This window comes from Chiloscyllium plagiosum, unplaced genomic scaffold, assembly GCF_037043375.1.
Source record: "Chiloscyllium plagiosum isolate Xiang-an unplaced genomic scaffold, Cpla_swu_hap1 HiC_scaffold_4, whole genome shotgun sequence".
In the NCBI taxonomy this organism is placed as follows: Eukaryota; Metazoa; Chordata; class Chondrichthyes; order Orectolobiformes; family Hemiscylliidae; genus Chiloscyllium; species Chiloscyllium plagiosum.
In genome coordinates, this window is record NW_028270142.1 from 34,711,776 (window position 1) to 34,732,398 (window position 20,623).

The window sequence follows — 20,623 nt, forward strand, 5'->3', positions numbered from 1 at the left end:
CTTCAAAACAGATGACTATAAATCCTTTCTTCAATGTCTTTCTCTGTTTTCCAACCGGGTTGTTGGGCACTTTCCTGGTTCCATTCTTATCTAACTAGCTGTAACTTTCATGCCACCTACAATGACTTCTGGACCCCCCAAGGATATATTTCTGACTTACAAGCTTTTTCCTGGCACTTTAATTCAAAAACTCATCAGGTTCCACGAATAAGCAGACAGCTCACTTAGGTTTACTTCATCACCACCTTTTCCAAATCCAGTTTCTCTGATTTGTTATGTATTTAATCAACAAAAAAACACTGGACAAGCAGAAATCTCCCTCAAGTGCATATTGAGAAGATTGAAGCCATTCTCTGTAGTCACTGTCTAGCTATTTTCTGAGCTCAGCCAGAACGCATTTAGCATATTTAAAAATTTAATGTAAGTTACAATCACCTTATCCACTTCATCTTCAAAACTTCTTATTTCCATCCCTGTAGAACTGCTGCTTGCACTTTGACTCAGTTCTATTTCTTTAAGATTTTGTCAATTCAATGGTCTCCTGGCCAGCCTCTCATTGTCCACCCTACAGAAACGCTGGTTCATTACAAATATCTGCTTACATCTTAACTTGCACTGTTGCTGCGTACCCATCACCCCAATGCTCAATGACCTATGTTGGCTCCTGATCCAGCAGCATCTCTATGTAAAATTCTTAACCTTGTTTTCAAACTTTTCCACATCTGTGTAACTTCCATCTCTGAAAAGTGTTCGAGTCTGATCAGCCATTATAAACTGTATGTTTCTTAAATTTTGTCCCCCTTCTGAACCTGATTTTAACCACTTCACCATTGGTTTTCACGCTTTCAGCTCCCTAGACCTAGAGCGCCATATATCTTAAACTTGCAGAGCACTGTCTCATCATTGGTGCTACTTTTATAAAGCATTTGGTCATGTGACACATAATTCTAAGTTGCTCTGCGAAAATTTTGTTTCATAAAACTCTTGTGAAGCCCTCTGGGACATTTTACCGTTTCCAAGGTTTCAGATCAATGAAATTTGCAGAGGGGAAGAATTTACAAGACCAACATGACCCTGCAACGTAAGTCTAGAACATTGCGAATAACCCAGAGTAGCCCCTTGTTGCCCAGCTGATGGGTAATTCCACGCAGTGGAAAATGCGAAAAGAATTGGTTCAAAAAGTGAATTTAAGAAGTAATTTTTGAAAAGGTCACAAATAAATATAGTCATGATGACAAATATTAGTTTCATCTTCAGTTTTCTTAAAATTCGTTCATTGGATGTGGGTACTGTTGGCCGGGCCAGCACTTGTTGCCCATCTCTTTCTGCTCTTGGTAAAGTGACATTGAGCTGCCTTCCTGAATGGCTACAGACCCCCATTTGTGTAGATAGGCACATGATGCTTAAAGAGGGAAGCCTTAGATTCTTGAAAAGTCTGAGAGGTTTAGAAATCTGCCGATGTAATGCCTTCACTTAAAAAAGAGAGGAAAACAAAAAGCAGGTAGTGATAGGCCAGTTAGCTTCACATTTGTTGTTAAGAAAATGTTAGAATCTACAATAAAGGGTGTAATAGCAGAACATTTGGAAAAATAAATTGATCAAGTAGAGTCAGCATCATTTCATTAAGGGGAAATCATGTCTGACAAATTTGTTAGAGTTCTATGAGGAGGGAGCAAGCAGCACAGATGAAGGAGAATCAGTAGATGTGATATATTGGATTCCAAAAGGTGTTTAATAAGATACCAGTGTAATAAGATAAGTGACTACATCACTGGGGGTAACACATTTGCATTAATAGAGTATTGGCGAACTATGATGGGAGTGAATGCACTATCGCCAAGTTTGCAGATGACCCAAAAATATAGATCAGACAAGTCATGATGATGTTACAAAGAATCTACAGTGGGATATAGATAATTAAGTGAATTGGTAAGGTAACTTGCCAGTTGGGATATAATGTGGGGAAATGAGACGTTATGCACTTTGGCAGAAAGCATAGAAGATATTATTTAAATGGTGAAAGACAACTGAAAGTTGGAACACAGAAGGATTTGATGATCTTCATCCATGAATCATATCAAGTTTGCATCCATGTACAGTGGATAACAGGGAAAACAAATGGAATGATGTCTTTTTTTCCAAAGAGAATGGAGTGTAAGTAGGGAGGCTTTGCTTAAACTGTACTCAACACTAATTAGTCCACAGCTGGAAGACTGCGAAGAGTTTTAGTCCCCTTATCCAGGCAAAGATATGCTGGGGCATTGGAGGCACTCCAGTCAAGAATAGCCAGTTTGATCCTGGTTATGGTGGGATTTTCCTTTGGGGAGAGTGTGAGTAAATTGGGTCAGTACTCATTAGAGTTTAGCAGAATGAAAAACGAGCTTTTTAAAATATGGAAGATTCTTAAGGGATTTGACAAGATGCAGGAGTTTGTTTTGCTTTGACAGAGACACAAGGACTGGAGAGCATAATCTCAGAGAAAGGGTCACCCATTTAAGATAGAGATGAGGTTTGTTTTCTCTCTGAAAGCAGGAAATCTGTGGAATTCTTTACAACAGAAGCTGGCAAGGCTGAGGAGTTAAGTATATTAATTACTGAAATAGACTATAAATCAAGAAGAGGATTGGGGATTATATGGATAAAGGAAGAAAATAGAATTGAAGATTCTGTGATCTGCCATGAATGGTGGAGTAGACTTGATAGGCCGAATGGCCAATTTCAGCTACTCGTATGGCCTTAATGCTGTCTCTTCCTGGTACTAGATTTGTTGAAGCAAAATGGAGACAGTTTTAAGAACGTACAAATCAGCTATGAAAAATGCACATTAAAATAGATTCAATGACTGGCACCTGAGATGGTACAGCTGATCGCTCAGTGTAAGGAGATAAGTGCTCACTCTAAAACTTCTGATTTTTCCCATGCATTGTTTTGTGTTAACCGTGAAAGGTGGTGACAATTTGAGGGTGAGTCACACATGCAGCAGTCAATTTAAGAATGTTATTGACAAAGTGCTGAAAGTAAATGGCTTTCTAATTCTATTGGTTGGGAAAAGATGTGACAGACCATACAGAACAACTGAGATCTAAGTAGAAGAATTGATTTATTTCATGTTTGCTTTAACCTTAATATTCATAATGACTTAGTGGTTACCATTTTACAGGGACAGAATGATGCTTTTAAAAATGGAGCAGGAACTAATAGATTTTATCAACGATAACAAGTAAGTGATTATATTGCAATTTATTGCTTTAAAGAGAAGCATTTTAAATTAGATTTATTTTACTTTAGATGTTATTTTTATTCACTAGCCATACAAAATTGTGCAATTTACTTCTTTTTTAAGATAACACTTAAATGGTTGAAGTTTTGAAGTGAATTTTGTGCTTGAAATCATCAATCTCAGGCACTTATAAGATTTCAGTAGCAATGAGTATTATAGGAGACATATGGGAGAGAGAAAAAGAAAATACCATGGTTTTACTCTTATTAAAACAGGTTTAATCCAAAATGCAGTTCCTTATTTTGCTGAAGTCATTTACTCTCCTATTCATTTGTTCACTTTGAAATTTGTATCATCTGTAACTTTGAAATTATGTCCTGAATATCCAAATGTAGGGCCATTAAACGAATACCAAATCCTACGGGGCACTACAGTTTAGTGTCATCCAGTCTAAAGAACAAGTGTTCACCACTACTTTCTGCTTTCTGACCCTTAGCCATTCACATTGTCAATGACCATTCAAGCTCGCAGACGTCACTTTTGCAAACAGGTTTGGTATTAGCACTTTATGAAATGCCTTTTTCAAAATTCCTATACATAGTACATACACCAAATTCATCAAAACTCTCCATTACCTTATAAAAAATAATTGGATGCAAAATACTGTGAACAAACCCATGCTGATTGTCATTGATAATGTCTTATATTTTTCAAGTAATAATTAATCTTGCCTTGGATCATTATACCAAACTCCTCCTCTTGCATTTACATAAGGTTGACTGGCTTTTAATTTCCAAGTTCATTGCACACATGCATGCACACAGAAACCTACATCATTCACAATGTACACGAGCATTCACATACATACACTCACAAATACACACACTTATAGTAAATGTATTCAACACATTTAGTTTTTAGTCTTTTTCACATTGGGGCTGAGCCTTCAATGGCGATTAACGTCCCATCATCAGCAAGGAAATCCATCAGAACAAATGCTCTTGATTGTCGTCTGGTGGATTTCTCTGCCTGTACAGTGTCCCATTACTGAAGATTCAGACTGCCTACAGCTGTTGACCAATTGCAGGGTGTGTGGTGGGGGTAGAGAAGGATCAGCGGTCTGACTGGGTGGGGGTGACCAGGGGCAGGCAATTACCAGATGAGGGGCAAGAGAAAGGTCACAAGCTCATGAAAAGTAGTAAGCAGTGTCTGGGGAAGCCAGGGCCAGACAGGCAGATCACAGTGAATACACATGACATGAGGTGGTCACTGAAGGTAGAGGGTGGCAGCCCCTCTGTAGGGATAGAATGACCTAATAGAAACCACCCTAGAGACCGCTAGGAGGTGTCTGAGTTTCACCGGGTGGTCTCAGCAGGTAATGGGTGGGTTCCCCGATTGGACAAATGCTGGAAGAAGGGCCTGTGCCCGAAACGTCGAATCTCCTGTTCCCTGGATGCTGTCTGACCTGCTGTGCTGTTCCAGCAATAAAGTTTCAACTTTGATCTCCAGCATCTGCAGACCTCACTTTCTCCTCAAATGCTGGAAGAGGCTCTTTGATTGACTCAGTTAAATTCTTGATGGCTAGCACAGCTACCAGTTTTCCCCATCGTTGAGTAAACAGAATGGAGCAGTAGAAAGATGTTAGAAACCTCCTCTAATATATTACTGTACCATTCTGTTAGTCTTTTCGCTTGGCATAGGAAAATTATGACCTGGGCTGGGAACCAATCTAATTTCTCTGCCTTCAATGGCCAATCCTGCTAAACCTAAGAAATTGCAGGTGAATCTTTTCCTTTGGTTACCTGCCTGTTCCTTATGCCCCCAGATCAATCACTTTTAAGGTGAATTTGCATACTCCTGTGCTCTCACTTCTCATAGGACACAACCTGCCCATGGATAGCAATAAACAGCTTTGGACTATTGGCTAATGAATATGGTACAGTGAGGATGATTGTCACTTTAGAGCTTCAAAGATATGTTGGACTTCTTTTCACCTCAGTGCTGGACCCCATCTATTAGTTTAAAAAATGTTGCCGTGTTAATATCATTGAGATGTCCTGAGTCTTATTCTGCTACAGCACCTGAAGATTTGGTAATAGGTCCACCCAATATTTTGTTTGATAATAATTTATTTACAGCAGAGTGGACAGTACATAGTTATTAAGAGTAAACAGTAAAGTGTGAATTAAAGTTCAGTTCAAATCAGGCGATGATAGCAGATCAGTCTCACTCAAGGCCATTATTCAACATGTTTGGATTTCACAATGATCCAGTTGCTTCACAATTCCTCCTGGACTTCTAACTGACAGGTGTGTTATTGAATTTGCTTACATAATTTGTCACTGTGCACTTGAACTCTCAGATTCGGGGTTCCAATACCATAACACATGTTCTGACTAATGTTTTCTACCAAAGGTCGAATTCTCTTTCAGATGTCTGGGATTGGAGCTCATGAGCTTTTCCAGCGTTGACATTATTCAACCTGTTCTGAAGCAAGATGTTCAAAGAATTGGCTGGCTCCAATTTGTCAAATTTACCAGTATCATGCTGCACAGCAATTCCTCTGAGTTTACTGAATGGGAAGATATGCATACAATGGCTTTTCTCAAAACCTTAACAGACATTTCGTAGAAGCTGCAAGGTTTTATGGATAAATCTCATTCTCATGTTCTTTCTCATTCTCCTCCCAGTCCTAAGAGTCTAACTGTATTAAACCAGAGAGATTCATTGCTTAGAGATCTGCAAATATTTTTAAAAAGCAAAGTATGAATATTTGCTCACATCTAAAATGGCTATTACAGTAAAAATAGCAGGAGTGGATTTCTGCTGAGCCTTTCCTGCTTGTCCTCAATTATTTTGTTGAGGGAGTTTTACAAAGGTTGTGCAGGAGGTTGAAAGTTATGTGAACACTGTCAACTTCCATTTTGTCCAGTGGGTCTACTCCATATTACACTGTTCACCCAGCTGCTTTGCTTCTTTGATTGTGTCTTATAAGACCATATGAAATAGGAGCAGAATTAGGCCATTCAGCCCAATGAGTCTCTCTGCCATTTGATCATGGCTGATATGCTTCTCAATCCCATTCTCCTCAAGATAATCAAGAACCGATGTATTTCTGTCTTAAATATACTCAATGACCAGGCCTCCAGAGCCTTCTGTTTCAATGAGTTCACAGATTTACTATTTCATGGCTGAAGAAATGCCTCATCTTAGTTCTAAAGGGCATGCTTCACTCTGAGGCTGTGCCTTTGCGTACTATTCTCTCCTTCTAATGGAAGTGTCTTCTCCACATCCAGTCTAGCCAGGCTTCACAGTATTCTATAAGTTTCACTGAGATTCTCCCCTCATCCTTTTAAACTCCATTGAGAACAGACCCAGAGTCTCCTTATATGACAAGCCCTTCATCCTAGGGATCATTCTTGTTAACCTTCTCTGGACCCCCTCCAAGGCCAACACATCCTTCCTTAGATGTGGGGCACAAAACTACATATATTTTTCAATCTGAATGATTTGCTTCAGCCTAGCCTTTGCTATTATTAGCAAACATCTATTATTTTCAAGTATATCTATGTGTCGTGTCACAACACAAAGCAAAGCATTACCTTCATGGGGAATATATTGACTTTATTTGGTTTCTATTTTCTAGCAACCACTACAAGAAATTCCCTCCAATGTCATCGTATCATCGGATGTTGGTGCACAGAGTAGCAGCTTATTTTGGAATGGATCACAATGTAGATCAAACTGGAAAATCTGTCATAATCAACAAAACTAGCAATACTAGAATGTAAGTATTGCCTGTACTTAATGCTGATTGTCTTTCAGAAATGATTTTCTGTAATAAGATTCTTTCATTGTTTATTTGTACGTGTGAATGCACTACATCTCGTCCAGCACAATAGTCTATGAAAAATTTAAAGTTTGTCCCTGCCTGCTACAGGCTGTGCACTAGTCACAGGCTCAATGCCCATCACAGCTTGATAAAGTCCCAGTGTAGATCAGTAATTATGTGCAGTAAAATGACGTGAATCACATTTGCAGAAAACTGATTTGATTGCATTTCTTTGTGTTTATGTATGTCAACAGACCAGAGCAAAGGTTCTGTGAGCACATTAAAGATGAGAAAAATGATGAGTCCCAGAAAAGATTTATTTTAAAAAGAGATAATTCTAGTATGGATAAAGACGACAATCAGGTACGTAATACTGTGTGAAGCTTGAGAATAAAACTTTTCCTAATAATACGCAGCAGCAAAAGCTATTCAATTTTTAATCCACTCAGCCAGTTAACCTACTATACATACATATGACAGCAGTAATGTGTGTACTTTAACTAATCTACTCAAACCTCAAATCAGTTGGATGGGATTTTAAATAGGTTTATGTGTAAACGAACAGTATTTCATATCCTTTCAGGAAATGTTTATCTTGCAGCAAAATAGGATTCATCCATTTAGAGATGATAGAAGAAGTAAATCAATTGAGGAGAGAGAAGAGGAATATCAACGAGTAAGAGAGAGAATTTTTGCACAAGATGTAAGTAATTTCTCTGTTAGCCTCGTACCCCATTTACACGGGGATAGCAAATTGAGTTCGGATGTATTTATCTGAACTAAATTTGGCCTCCCTAGCATTTGCACTCACCTCTGCCCTGAGCCAATATACATGTCTGAACAGGATTAAACTAAATTACCTGTCTGAGGAATGTGCTGGTTAATTGGACAGAACAAAATTTCAGCAGAGATTTGAATCAGACTGTTCATACCAGACTTATTCAGATCCTCTGCTTGTGACTGAAGTTAAACCAGTGTTGGAGGGTGAGAGATTTCATATCAGGGTAGATAAATCAGTGTCATTTAATTGTTGAACCAAAACAGCTGTAAATTCAAAATAATTTAAGATTTACAGCTGTAGTGTAAACGGGGCTGTAGAAAGGCTAAAGTCATAAATTAGATAACATAAATAAGGTCAATATCCTAAATAAATAGGTCACAAACACATTTCTATTGTATGAAATGTCATGTTTCTGTGTTATAAAATTCAAAATTCTTAACACATTATACAAAAACTGAATATTTACTAAGTAGTTGGGATTAGAAGTCGTCTTGCTGTATTCAACTTTAATGAACTTTTAAATTAGTGCAGTTTGACATGATAATAATTTGCACTGTACTGTCACAATAAAAAAAATCACCTATCACGTCAAAATGTTTTAGCCAATTGTAAGCACCTTGCATCTTTATCAACTAATATGTTTTAACAAATGTTAGACAGATGGAAAACCAGTGAATACAGGAAATTGATTTAATTATAAATGCATGCAGCACTTTGAATGGGGGAGTTAGCCAAAGGGATTCAATTTAAACAAAAATCTACTTTATAAGAAAAATTGAGCTTATTTCTGTCACATATTCCCCATCTTTCTGTCTCATACTATGCATCTTAACTTTCTATTGCTCAGTTTTTAAGTTTACACACTAAAGTTGGTCATAAAATAAAGGAGTAAAGAATACAGTTAAATTGAAGATGGAAGAATTTGCTCACATGCAGCAGATCTGTCAATATGTGAAGAGAAAAGAAAGATAAACATCTTAGGTTTGAATTGTTCAATGTTGCAAAGAATCTTAATCTTAAACCAGTTGCCAGCCTTTCCCATTTTCAGCTGCTCACAATCTTGTTATGATTTCTGGTATTTTCAGCCTAGTTAAGGTTTTCCTTTCTCAACCCTCTTGGTTACTTGGTTGCCAAAGTGGGAGATTCAGTATTTTACAGATTAAAGATAACTAATCAACATACTGTATATACTCGTGTATAGATCGAATTTTGAAGATGGTTTTTTAAATCTGAAATTAGGGGAGCGACTTATACAGTACAGTCGCCCTGTACTGTCGTACCATTACAGTAATTCTGAAAACCTGGAGCGGAGCATGACGGCTGGTGGACTGGAAGACCCAGAATGGAGCAGTACAGCCAGCAGACTGGAAAGCCAGAGCAGAGCACAACGGGCAGGCACACTGACTCATAAATGTTGATCTTTAACTGAAGAACTGGGGTCGACTTACACACGAGATATATGGAAAAGACAAGATATTTTGGCCAACAATAGGGGGTTGATTTATGCATGAGATTGACCTATACTCGAGTATATATGGTATTAAAGTCATTTTTCAGCATTTTGCATCAGCGTCTTCTTATTGCACTGACCTCTACTGCGGTAAGGTTGCTCAAGTGTTCGTTCATCATGTGAAATTGTTAGGAGGTGTTAGCAGGCCACTCGACCATGAAGAACATGATCATATCCAAATAAAAGCAAAGTACTGTGGATATTAGAAATCTGAAATAGAAACACAATATTCTGGAGAATCTCAGCAGCTCTGGCAGCATCTCTGGAAAGAGAAACAGAGGTAATGTTTTGAGTCCTGTCTGACTGTTCTTTGGAAGACAGATCCATACTGGACTTGCAACATTACCTCTATTTCTTTCTCCACAGGTGCTGCCAGATCTGTTGAGTTTCTCCAGCACTTTTAGTTTTTATCATATCCAAGTTTGACTTTGCCCTCCACACAGGTATCTTAAAACAGGGGTCTAACCAGGAGTAGGAATTCTGGCTGATTTCCTCCCCCTTATTCAAGGGTACTGAGGCTAATCATAATGCCTTTTCTGTCACTTCTGAATGACAGCTGACTGAATAGACCAGGAATCAAACCAGAAGTTCTGGTTTGAATGGTTTAGTCATTCAATACCTTTATTGATTCAGTATTGGGCACTTTTGACCATATAACTTTCATATTAACAATTATGCCCATAATCCCAAGCACTAAACTGTGTTGTACTAATAATGCGTAGAAATGGTGCATTGCAGTTAAAGTTAAATAACTATATAGCTAGGTAAAAACTTTTATGATGTGAATATTAATTGTTTTACTTCAATTAAATTGCTGCATTATTTTGGTTCATACTGTTACGGAGATCAGCTTAAATATGTTCCCAATGCATTTCCTCCTCCCTTTACTCCTATTATTCGAGCTTTATCATGTTGTCATCTGTTGTCACTAGATACAAAAAAGCTTTTCTGCAGTGTAGCTCTGGGTTGCCGATATGATTGAAGCAAGTTGTAGACATCATCATGTGTAGTCAGACATCTGTTTGTTCTTGTTTAAGAATGGTATCATGAATGTATGAAAGAAGTGTAGTTAAATTGAAATATATTTTGGTCTGCCTTGTGAATTCCTTTGGCATGGTTATTATGTTGTAACAGTAAATTTTGCCTGGCAAGTCTCCCAATAGAGTGGAGTGGTGCAGAGACAAGTATATTCTTTACTGTTTCTCTTGGCATTCATTTTATTGACTGAAAAATTGTGAGCACAGTCTATCAGGCATACTGACCACTGATCCTAATTCTCTGATCTTCACTCCCACTGAGTGAAGTACTATGTCAGGATTCAAGCCTTGCAAAATTTACCTTTTTGAATCAGGGTGACATTTTATTTAGTTGAAAGCAAAATAATGCATGATCTGAAAATCTGAAACAAGCAGAAAATGTTGGCTTCTCAGTAGCTCAAGTAACATTTCTGGAGTGAGAAAGAATTCATATTTCAGATCGATGGCCTTGAGCATCATTAACTCTGTTTCTCTCGCTCCACAGATGCTGCTTAAAATTTGCAGAAATTTCCTACAATTTCTGTTTTTATTTTAGCCTTTATTTAATTAAGCAGTTTGTATTGTTGCAATATTTATGACGTAATTGTTACCATTGCCACCTTGTTTGAAAATTTATGATTGTCAAAATCCATATGATCAACTGATTTCAGTAATTTTCATATTTTTTTGTTTAAAATGAGGCGTGACAAAATTATGATGACTTCTCACTACAATGACATTTTGAACCCCCCTATGTATGAGGCCTAACTAAATATTGATAAAGGTCATCACTATCTTGGGTGCTTTGCAGTCAGCTATGTTTGCCTGAAACCCATCGTGACCTTTAATACCAGCTTTTTAACACAACCATGACCATTATCTGATTAAGTAAAATGGCTCAAATAGAATGAAAAAAATAGGCTTTTTTTCCTAATGTTAGTTCAGAAAGGTCTTTATGGTAAATTTTACCTTTTCCAATGATCATTGTTGTGATACTCCTTTTATACAAAGGCAAGTTGTTCTGGACTGGATACCTCACAAATAGCTACTGTCTATCACACTGGTATGATTCAGTAGTCCAATCCATTTGTCCAGTCTGTTGATGAGATAAGGTGTGATTTACCATGAGATAGTATAAATAAATTAACACTTAATGGAGATAAGAATTTGAATCCATGTGGTTTATAAATTTGAGTTCTGTGGACAATTCGCTCAGTGGGCTGAATGGTAGGAGTGTGGTACAACATATATCCAACTACGGGGGTCAACCCCCATGCTGGCTGTGGTATTTTATGGAGGTCTGCCTCCTTAGCTTGCCCTTGGTGTTGGTGATGCCCCTCAAGTCATCTACTAATTGTCTCTCTTTAACAGAGTGAGATGCCTACAGTCTTTTGTGCACGAGAAATAATTACCATACTTACCCAGATAGATAAAGTTACCAGATTGTAAGGACTACAAAATGCAACTGAACTACTTTCTGGAATGCAAGAATATATAGCAAGCTATATGTTGAAATGTTCCATTTTTCTTTACAGTCCACATGTTCCCAGGACAGCCTATATGTGGAAAACAGGTAAGCAATAATTGAATATGTTTGAGTAGTGAACGTTAAGGCATAGGTTGGTCATTCAAGACTATGGGTGGAATTTTACTCTCCATGATACGGCATGGACAATGGTGAGGGAGTTGGGAAAATGCAAAGAGAATGGAAAAAAAAGTCAGAATCTCAACATTGGCAGAAGTTTTTTTTGATTTTCCCAAAAACTTTCAATGACAATTTCATAATCAGATTCATAGTCAGTAGATTTCCTGACTCAATCAACCTGCCTTGATAGCAAATGTCATTGGACACCAAGACTCTCCAACAGATTGAACCGCACTGCAATACTAACACTGTTCCCATCCTCTCAGTTTCTTTTATTCTTCTTGGCCATCTATTGACAAGCATTCCCACTTTGCTTTTGAAGAATAACTAAGACATATAGAACAGGGTGCTGAGTAATTGCAACACTTGAAATCCACTGACAATACTGAATTGTGAAAGCAAGTTTTTTTTAAAAGTTAATTCAATTAGATGAGTTGCAAAGTTTACAAAGACAAAAACAATGTTTTCATTAGTTTGCATCGTTTGCTTGCTATACAAAAGGAGTATCCGCATTCCTTTCTCTTCAATTTAAAATGTAAATTTCACATGCCCAGTCCTTGATAGTACGTTACTTTATTTAACAAATGTTTCAATTAATAAGTAGACTCCCTATGCTGCTAATTGTGTGCTCTTCTTCCTTGGAATAGAGTAGAGTATGATATAATAATCGACTGTACAAGTTGGGATTGAGTTCAGACTGCAAGGACATGATTGATTCTTCTTTGCACTGCCTCATGATTTGGAGGAGCCGGTGTTGAATTGGGGTGGGCAAAATTAAAAATCACACAACACCAGGTTATAGTCTAACAGGTTTATTTGGAGGCACTAGCTTTCGAAGCACTGCTTCTTCATCAGGTGGTTATCCTGTTGGACTATAACCTGGTGTGTGATTGTTAACTTTGTCCCTAAATGTATTTCTTGTCATTCCATATTTCCCAGTCACTTGCACAGCAGTTATAGAGTCATAGAGATGTGCAACATGGAAATAAACCCTTTGGTCCAACTTGTCCATGCCGACCAGATATCCCTCCCCAATCTAGTCCCACCTGCTAGCACCCGACCCATATCCCTCCAAATCCTTCCTATTCATATACCCATCCAGATGCCTTTTAAATGTTGCAATTTACCAGCCTCCACTACTTCCTCTGGCAGCCCATTCTACACACACACTACCCTCTGCATGTAAAGTTTGCCCCTTAGGTCTCTTTTATATCTTTTCTCTCTCACCCTAAACCTATGCCCTCTAGTTCTGGACTCACCCACCCCAGGGAAAAGACCATGTCTATTTACCCTATCCCATGCCCCTCATGATTTTATAAACCTCCATAAGGTCACCCCTTAGCCTCCGACGCTCCAGGGAAAACAGCCCCAGTCTGTTCATTGTCTCCCTACAGCTTAAATCCTCCAATCCTGGCAAAATCCTGGTAAATCTTTTCTGAACCCTTTCAAGTTTCACAACATCTTTCCGATAGGAAGGAGACCAGAATTGCACGCAATATTCCGAAAGTGGCCTAACCAATGTCCTGTACAACCGCAACATGATCTCCCAACTTCTGTACTCAATACTCTGAACAAATAAAGGAAAGCATACTAACCGCCTTCTTCACTATCCTATCTACCTGCAACTCTACTTTCAAGGAGCTATGAACCTGCACCCCGATGTCTCTTTGTTCAGCAACAATCCCTGAGACCTTACCGTTATGTGTATAAGTCCTGCCAAGATTATCATCCTCTTTTTGATAACTCTCAGCTAATAGAACCCCCATCCTTCAGCTTTGTGCAAAGTGTTACATGAGAAAAATCAGGGCTGATTTATACACTGGTATCTTTTGGGAAAATCTGATTTTTCCTGTCTTGCTACGATGAAGTGTCATGTGCCCACTTGGTCTATACTGAAACTTGCTTTGTGGGTTTTTTAACAACATCTCGATAGATCTATATTGTTCTTGATACAGAATTTCTCTTACATTTTGTTTTCCCAGTTACATTCTGGAGGATATCAGTGCTTTCAATGACACACAGAAGAAGAGGCAGCTATTTAGGTTTGTTATGGTGCAAATAAAGGTGAGATTTCAATCAATTCAGCAGCAAGACTAGTATCAATGATGCCTTTCTTTTTTTGTTGTTTTAGGAGTAATAGAGATGGAACAGGAAAGACATCAAGTAGTCGGCAGAGCAGTACAGAGTTGGATGTGAAGTGGACAGATCAGCGACCGTGGAGCAGTACTGATTCAGACAGCTCAAATCGAAATTTGAAACCCCCTGTGACGAAGACAGCAAGTATTGGTGGCATAACTGTCTTGACACGTGGCGACAGTACAAACAGTAACAGGAGTACAGGCAAACTCTCTAAAACAGGTAGCTGGTACTCGAAATGTTCAGTAGCAGAGTCTTGCTTCATTGCATTTTGTGACAGCGAATGAGAATTAACTATTACAGCCTGACATAGCTAATTCAATGTTTCAGTAGCAATGTTTCAATGTTGTGGTAGCATTATCGCTTTTATCTGTTAATGGTTAACAATCTGTTAAAGCTGACACTTTAACAAAGCGTTGTCAGAGAAAAATAAAAACAAAAAAAATGCGGATGTGGAAATCTGAAATGAACACAGTAAACGCTGGAAAAATTCATCAATTATTCTTAAGCAGAGTCAGACCAGATTCAAAATGTTAACTCTGTTTCTCACTCCACAGATTCTGCAAAACCTACTCAGTTTCTCCAGCATGTTCTGTGTTTGTATCCTCAGACCAGAACTTGTTATAAGTGAGGGATACCATTTCTCTCTGATGTAATTTTAGATTTGATACTCCTCATTCATTTTATGGTTGCTGGAGCACATAAGCATGATTTTGGGCAGTTCTGCTTGGTGGTTGATACAGGATTGACACAACAGTGTGTGCATACATTGTGTATTCCTCCAATGTTTTCTCTCTCCCTATTTTTGCAGCTTGGTTGACACCAACCTGCACTGCCCCCATTTCATCCAAAATTGCTAGCCACTTAAGGTTTTGTAATACTTTTACTTTAATTTGTTATTGTAGAGGTTTCTAGACTGGAGGGCATATGTCATTTGATTCTCCACTCTTCCAATCTCAAACTTCAATTAAGTCAATAAGGAACAATGTTAATTGTAAGCCTTTTTAAATAGTAAATAGCAGTGCTTGTGTTTCTTGAACAACTGGTGAATTTTTCAAGGCTTGCCAAATGTAACAATTAACTTTTCACATCATCTGGTGACTCTTTCTACAATTGGAGAACAATGCTGTCTATTTTAAAACTATTAAGACATATTTGCTCTCTACTATAGAATAAAAAACACACAGCAAACTCATCTAAATGACTATTGACAGTTATGTTTGTATTTCTAAGAGGCCAAATTCCTTATGCTTTCTCCCAAACTGCTGGTAAAACCTGGATGGAAACCCAAAATAAATGAATAAGCAATGTTTCCACGACTGCATCCTAAATGGAGCAGAAATCCCAGAAGTGAAGGGAGTGAAACTATGCTTCAGGCACTGCAGATAAAGGAAAAACTAAAAAATTGAAGCAATTATTCTCTGGAAAGAAAAGGTTGAAAAAATGAATAAAATATGAGACTGGAAGATCAGGTTATGATATGTGGTTCAAGTAAGTGTGTAACCTTATGGGGAATAATGAGAAAAGTACAAATTAAAATTTACCTGACCATGAAAAATTGTCATTACTGAGACATTAGATTAGATTAGATTAGATTACATTACAGTGTGGAAACAGGCCCTTCGGCCCAACAAGTCCACACCGATCTGCCGAAGCGCAACCCACCCATACCCCTATATTTACCCATTACCTAACACTACGGGCAATTTAACATGGTCAATTCACCTGACCTGCACATCTTTGGATTGTGGGAGGAAACCGGAGCACCCGGAGGAAACCCACGCAGACACGGGGAGAATGTGCAAACTCCACACAGTCAGTCGCCTGAGGCGGGACATGGCTACAAGGTGGTCAGAAGTCACATGTATGAAGTTATAAATTATACAAGAAAGCTAAGAAAATGATAGAGGGGAGATATGTTTTTTGTGCTTCATGATAAATAAAAGAAAGTACGAGAGGATATAATGAGAGATAAGCAGATAATTGCGACTTTATAGTTATAAATAAGAAATAGAAAAGAAGTCTACAATGGGAGGTAGAATAAATATCCAGGTATATAAATGCTGATTTAGTTGAGTGTGTAATAAAGACTCATGAGTTTCATGGGAGGATTTACCTTTCATAAAGAACCAAACACAAATTTTAACCTGTTTCAGAAAGATAGAGAATTTCTTGACTACATTAGAATAGACTTTTTCTTCCTAATAATGTATACTACCTCACATTTATCCATGTTAATTTTCTTTTATTTCAGTTATTTCCCCATTTTGTAAATTTATTAATGTGTTTGAATTTGTGGCACAATAGAGACTACAGAAATTGTAGATCTATTTTGAAAATATGTCTAAGGGACAATAAGAAACTATGCTATATGTATTGAGTAAAGAGTACTTAGTTAAGTTTACTAAAGAGGCTAACGCTGCAAGACCATTTATGTATTGTGATGCATGATGAGTGTCACAAGTTCCAAGGCATTAATAAACTTGCAAAATGGGGAAATAACTGAAATAAATGAAACATGGATAAATGTGAGGTAGAACATATGGTTAGGAAAAATAGGAAGGTCACTTAATCTTTGAAATATTTGGACACCTAGGTCAAGCAGAGGAGTAAAGGGATTCCCGAGCACAAGTACAGCAAACTCTAAAAACTGTGCAGGTTAGCAAGGCCACAAAAGAAAAGCAAACCAAGCAGTGAGTTTTATATTTATAGAGATAGAATTGAAAGTAAAGTGTGTTAAACTATGTCAAACTTTTGCCGGTTACACTTAGCCTTGTACACACTCTTATGGTCACTGTAATATAAAAAGGATATGGAGGCAATGGAGAAGACCCAGAAAAGATTTACAAGAATGATACCAGAAATACATAGATACACATACCAGGAAAGGAATGACAGGCTATGTCTCTTTTCTCTTGAAGAAAAGAAGACTGAGGGGTGACCTAATAGATGTTTGTGAAAAGTATGGAACTTCTTGGCAGAGGGATAACAAAGACAATACCTTGTTAGGGAAGAGCTTAACTAGAACAATCAAAATAAGTTAGTTGCCTCAAAATCCAACAGGGAATTCAGAAGAAACTTCTTCAGCCAAAGCAAAGCGTGAAAGGGAAAACTAAATAGACATAGGAGGGACATTAGTTGATTTTGATGGACGACTTAAGTGGAAAAAGATGGGAGGAAACTCAAGGAAACTCAAGTGGAACATGAACACCAGCGTGTATTGTTTTTTTTTGCTATGTATCCTTTGTAATTATATATTATTTATACTGTACAGAAGAGAAAAACATAAAGCCATCTACCAAGATTTTAGATTTAGGTAAGGCTTCAAATCAGTGAGACTGACCATCCAGAGCTAACTGAGTAAATGTGTTAATGGGTAAAAAGATAGATCAACGGGAGGGATTCAAAAATCAAAATTATGTGATCCAGAATCAATTTAAACTCCTACGTTTCTGGAGCTTTATTTGGAAAAATAAATCAGCTGTGGATGACTGTAAGGCCACAAAAAACAAAAAGAACCAGCAAAAAAATGAACAGAAAAACAGGGTCATATCTGGTACATGAGAAAGGTGCAAAGAACAACAATCGGCTACAAAATGGAAAGCAAAAACTATTTAAAAAAGCAGAATGAATAGTGATTTGTAAGGGATATCCAAATGGGCACAGAAACTTGTAAAATGTTAGTAGAAAGAACTAATGGTGGTGATATTATAAATGAAAATAAGGAAATGGCAAATATACAAATAATTACCTCGTATCAATATTTGCGTTCGGGGAAGAAGTCAAGATATGAAACATCCCAAGAAAACAAATATTTAATCAGGGACAGAGATGGACTGAAATTAATATAAGGAAAAAAAGGTAATTAATGAAAGTAAAGAGTGACTGCTATGACGGACCAAATGACTCCTGAGTTAGGATTTTAAAATGAGTAGAGTCATGGAGTCATAGAGTCATACAGCATGGAAACAGATCCTTCCGTCCAACTAGTCCACTCTGACCATGTTCCCAAACTAAACTAGTACCACCTGCCTGCATTTGTCCCACATCCCTCCAAATCACACCTATATAAATGTATTTTAAACTTTGTAATTATACTTACATCCACCACTTTCTCTGGTAGTTCATTCCACACATGAATCACTGTGTGCAAAAAAAAAGTTGCCCCTCATGACCTTTTTAAATATTTCTCCTTCTACCTTAAAAATATGCCCACTAGTTTTGAACTCCACCGCCATAAGGAAAAGACCTTTGCTATTCACCTTATCTATGCCCCTTATGACTTTATAAACCTCTGTGAGGTCACCACTCAATCTCCTACACTCCGGTGAAAAAAGTCCCAGCCTATCAAACCTATTCTTATAGCTCAAATCCCCCATTCCCAGCAACATCTAGGCAAATTTTTTCTGAAATCTCTCCAGTTTTCTATAATAAGGTGACCAGAACTGCACACAGTACTCCAGAAATAGGTAGGAACATTGCAGACAAAGTACAATCGATTTGGCAACCATTCTTTAGATTGAAAGTTGGCTTGTCTTTCCACTATTTAAGAAAAGTGACAAAAGAAAACCAGAAAATTATAGCCTAACTGTCAGAAATAGTCAGCTGTCAGAAAATATCTGTAGTTTATCATTCAGGAAAAGGTTATTGAACATCTTGAAAACTTTCAGGAGAAAGCCAGAATTGATTTTTAAAGGGTAAATTATACCTAACTTGATTTTTTTGTTTTGAAGAGGTGGCTGAAATAGTGTCTGTGGATATGGTTGATATGAACACCCAAAAGCCAGATGATAGAATCTTTTGTCACAGATTGGTAGCTAAAGATGAATCTCAAGGAATTGAAGGCAAATTATTACTCTGGTTAGAAAAGTGGCTGAATGGCAGATGGAAGCATAGCATATATATCAAGATATTAGTAAATTAAATAAATATGAAAAACATTTGAGGCAAATAGTTGTCAATGTAGACAATTATGTGATCTCCTCCTTTGGAGTTAAAATGATGCACAATAATACGTTCTAAATGAAGAAATGATAGAAACAGTGAAAGTCCAAAGAGACTTGGGAATCTAGGTATATAGGTTATGAAATGTTGTGAATAACTATATATATATATATATATATAAAAATCAAACAGCCAATGGAATGTTGTCCTTTATATTTTGAGGAATAGAATGCAAGTAAGTAAAGGTCTGGCTTCCAGTTCAAAAAAAGATGCTGGTTAGACCATACTTGGAGCACCATAAGCATTCCTGGTAACTGCACCTGAATAAGTATATTTTGTCATCTGAGGGAGTTTAGTCTAGATTTATGAGCTATATGAACATCCAGGGTTGAATTCTGAGGAGTGATAACACAAAGTATAATTCTGTGTATTTTAGGAGGTTAAAATATCTTGATTCAAGTTTCCCAAGATATTAAGGACATAGATAAGAGTAAACCAAGAGAAATTACACTGTTAGTTGGGAGTTCTAGGATTATCAGGCATGGTCTAAAAATTACTGACTGGAGTAAAATTGTGAAATCTTTCTACACAAAAGATGGTATAAAAGTTGGGAAGTCTTGTTTACAAATATCCATTGTTATTTCTAAAATTCAGATTGTTTTTTTGTCATCCAAAGTTTTCAAAGATTTATGTCAAAGTGGAGCATGAAATAAGGCTGCAGACCACTCATGATCCGAAGGGTTAAATGGCTTGCTCTGTCCTTAGGAATGAAAGGTGACCTGAAGCATGTACGAGAGAGAGAGAGGATCTGTCATTCAGTTTTGGGATCATTTGCCATTTGTGAGGAGGCAATTAATATATGCACAGCAGGTTTTATTTCCAATAAGGATATTTTGACAATTGTTTTGCATTTTCCAGGTTCCGAGTCTTCCAGTAGTGCAGGCTCCTCAGGTTCATTGTCACGGAACCATCAGCCAATACAGAGTGCAACTGTCGTCCCAGCACCAGTCAGCTCTACAGGATCAGTCTCCTACCCAGATGGTGGAATGGGTGGACAGGTGACACCTAACAACACCAGCTACATTTTGCTTCCTTTGGAAGCGACAGGTATACCACCTGGCAGTATTCTGTTAAACCCACATACAGGTTAGTGCAACCATTACTACATTTAAAGGCAAATAAAAATCCAAGCAATATCAGAGAACATCCATAGTTATCTTTTTCCATAAATATGTAAAGAATAATGATATGCTTATTAACTGATAAAAGCCTATTTCTTTAAAACAAAATATGTTTTAAGCATGTGCAAATGTATATATTAAACATACACTATTTGGTTCTCAGTGGTAAAATGATAGTTATGGGTGCTCCCTGATATGTATTGTATTAGAGTCATGTTTTTTGCAAAGTCTCTGACCTTATATGCATCTTTTGATTGGATGGGAAAGGAGAATGACATACTACAGCTAAAACCCAACACCCACAGAGCTCAAAGGCTCTAATCTCCCAAACAAAGAAAACAATCCAAAGAAGATTCTA

The 20,623-nt window shown here is 37.4% G+C and overlaps 1 protein-coding gene across 1 annotated transcript in view; it reads left to right on the forward strand.

The window, feature by feature from the left end:
• Positions 1-20,623, forward strand: part of LOC122549297 (cAMP-regulated phosphoprotein 21-like) — a 237,615-nt gene that overhangs the window by 154,774 nt on the left and 62,218 nt on the right. Inside the window, exons 9-16 of the mRNA XM_087986133.1 lie at positions 3,161-3,220; positions 6,867-7,007; positions 7,307-7,415; positions 7,654-7,755; positions 11,895-11,932; positions 13,987-14,046; positions 14,136-14,362; positions 20,003-20,230. Of these exons, the coding sequence (XP_087842259.1) occupies positions 3,161-3,220; positions 6,867-7,007; positions 7,307-7,415; positions 7,654-7,755; positions 11,895-11,932; positions 13,987-14,046; positions 14,136-14,362; positions 20,003-20,230 (965 nt within the window). The remainder of the gene's footprint in view (positions 1-3,160; positions 3,221-6,866; positions 7,008-7,306; positions 7,416-7,653; positions 7,756-11,894; positions 11,933-13,986; positions 14,047-14,135; positions 14,363-20,002; positions 20,231-20,623) is intronic.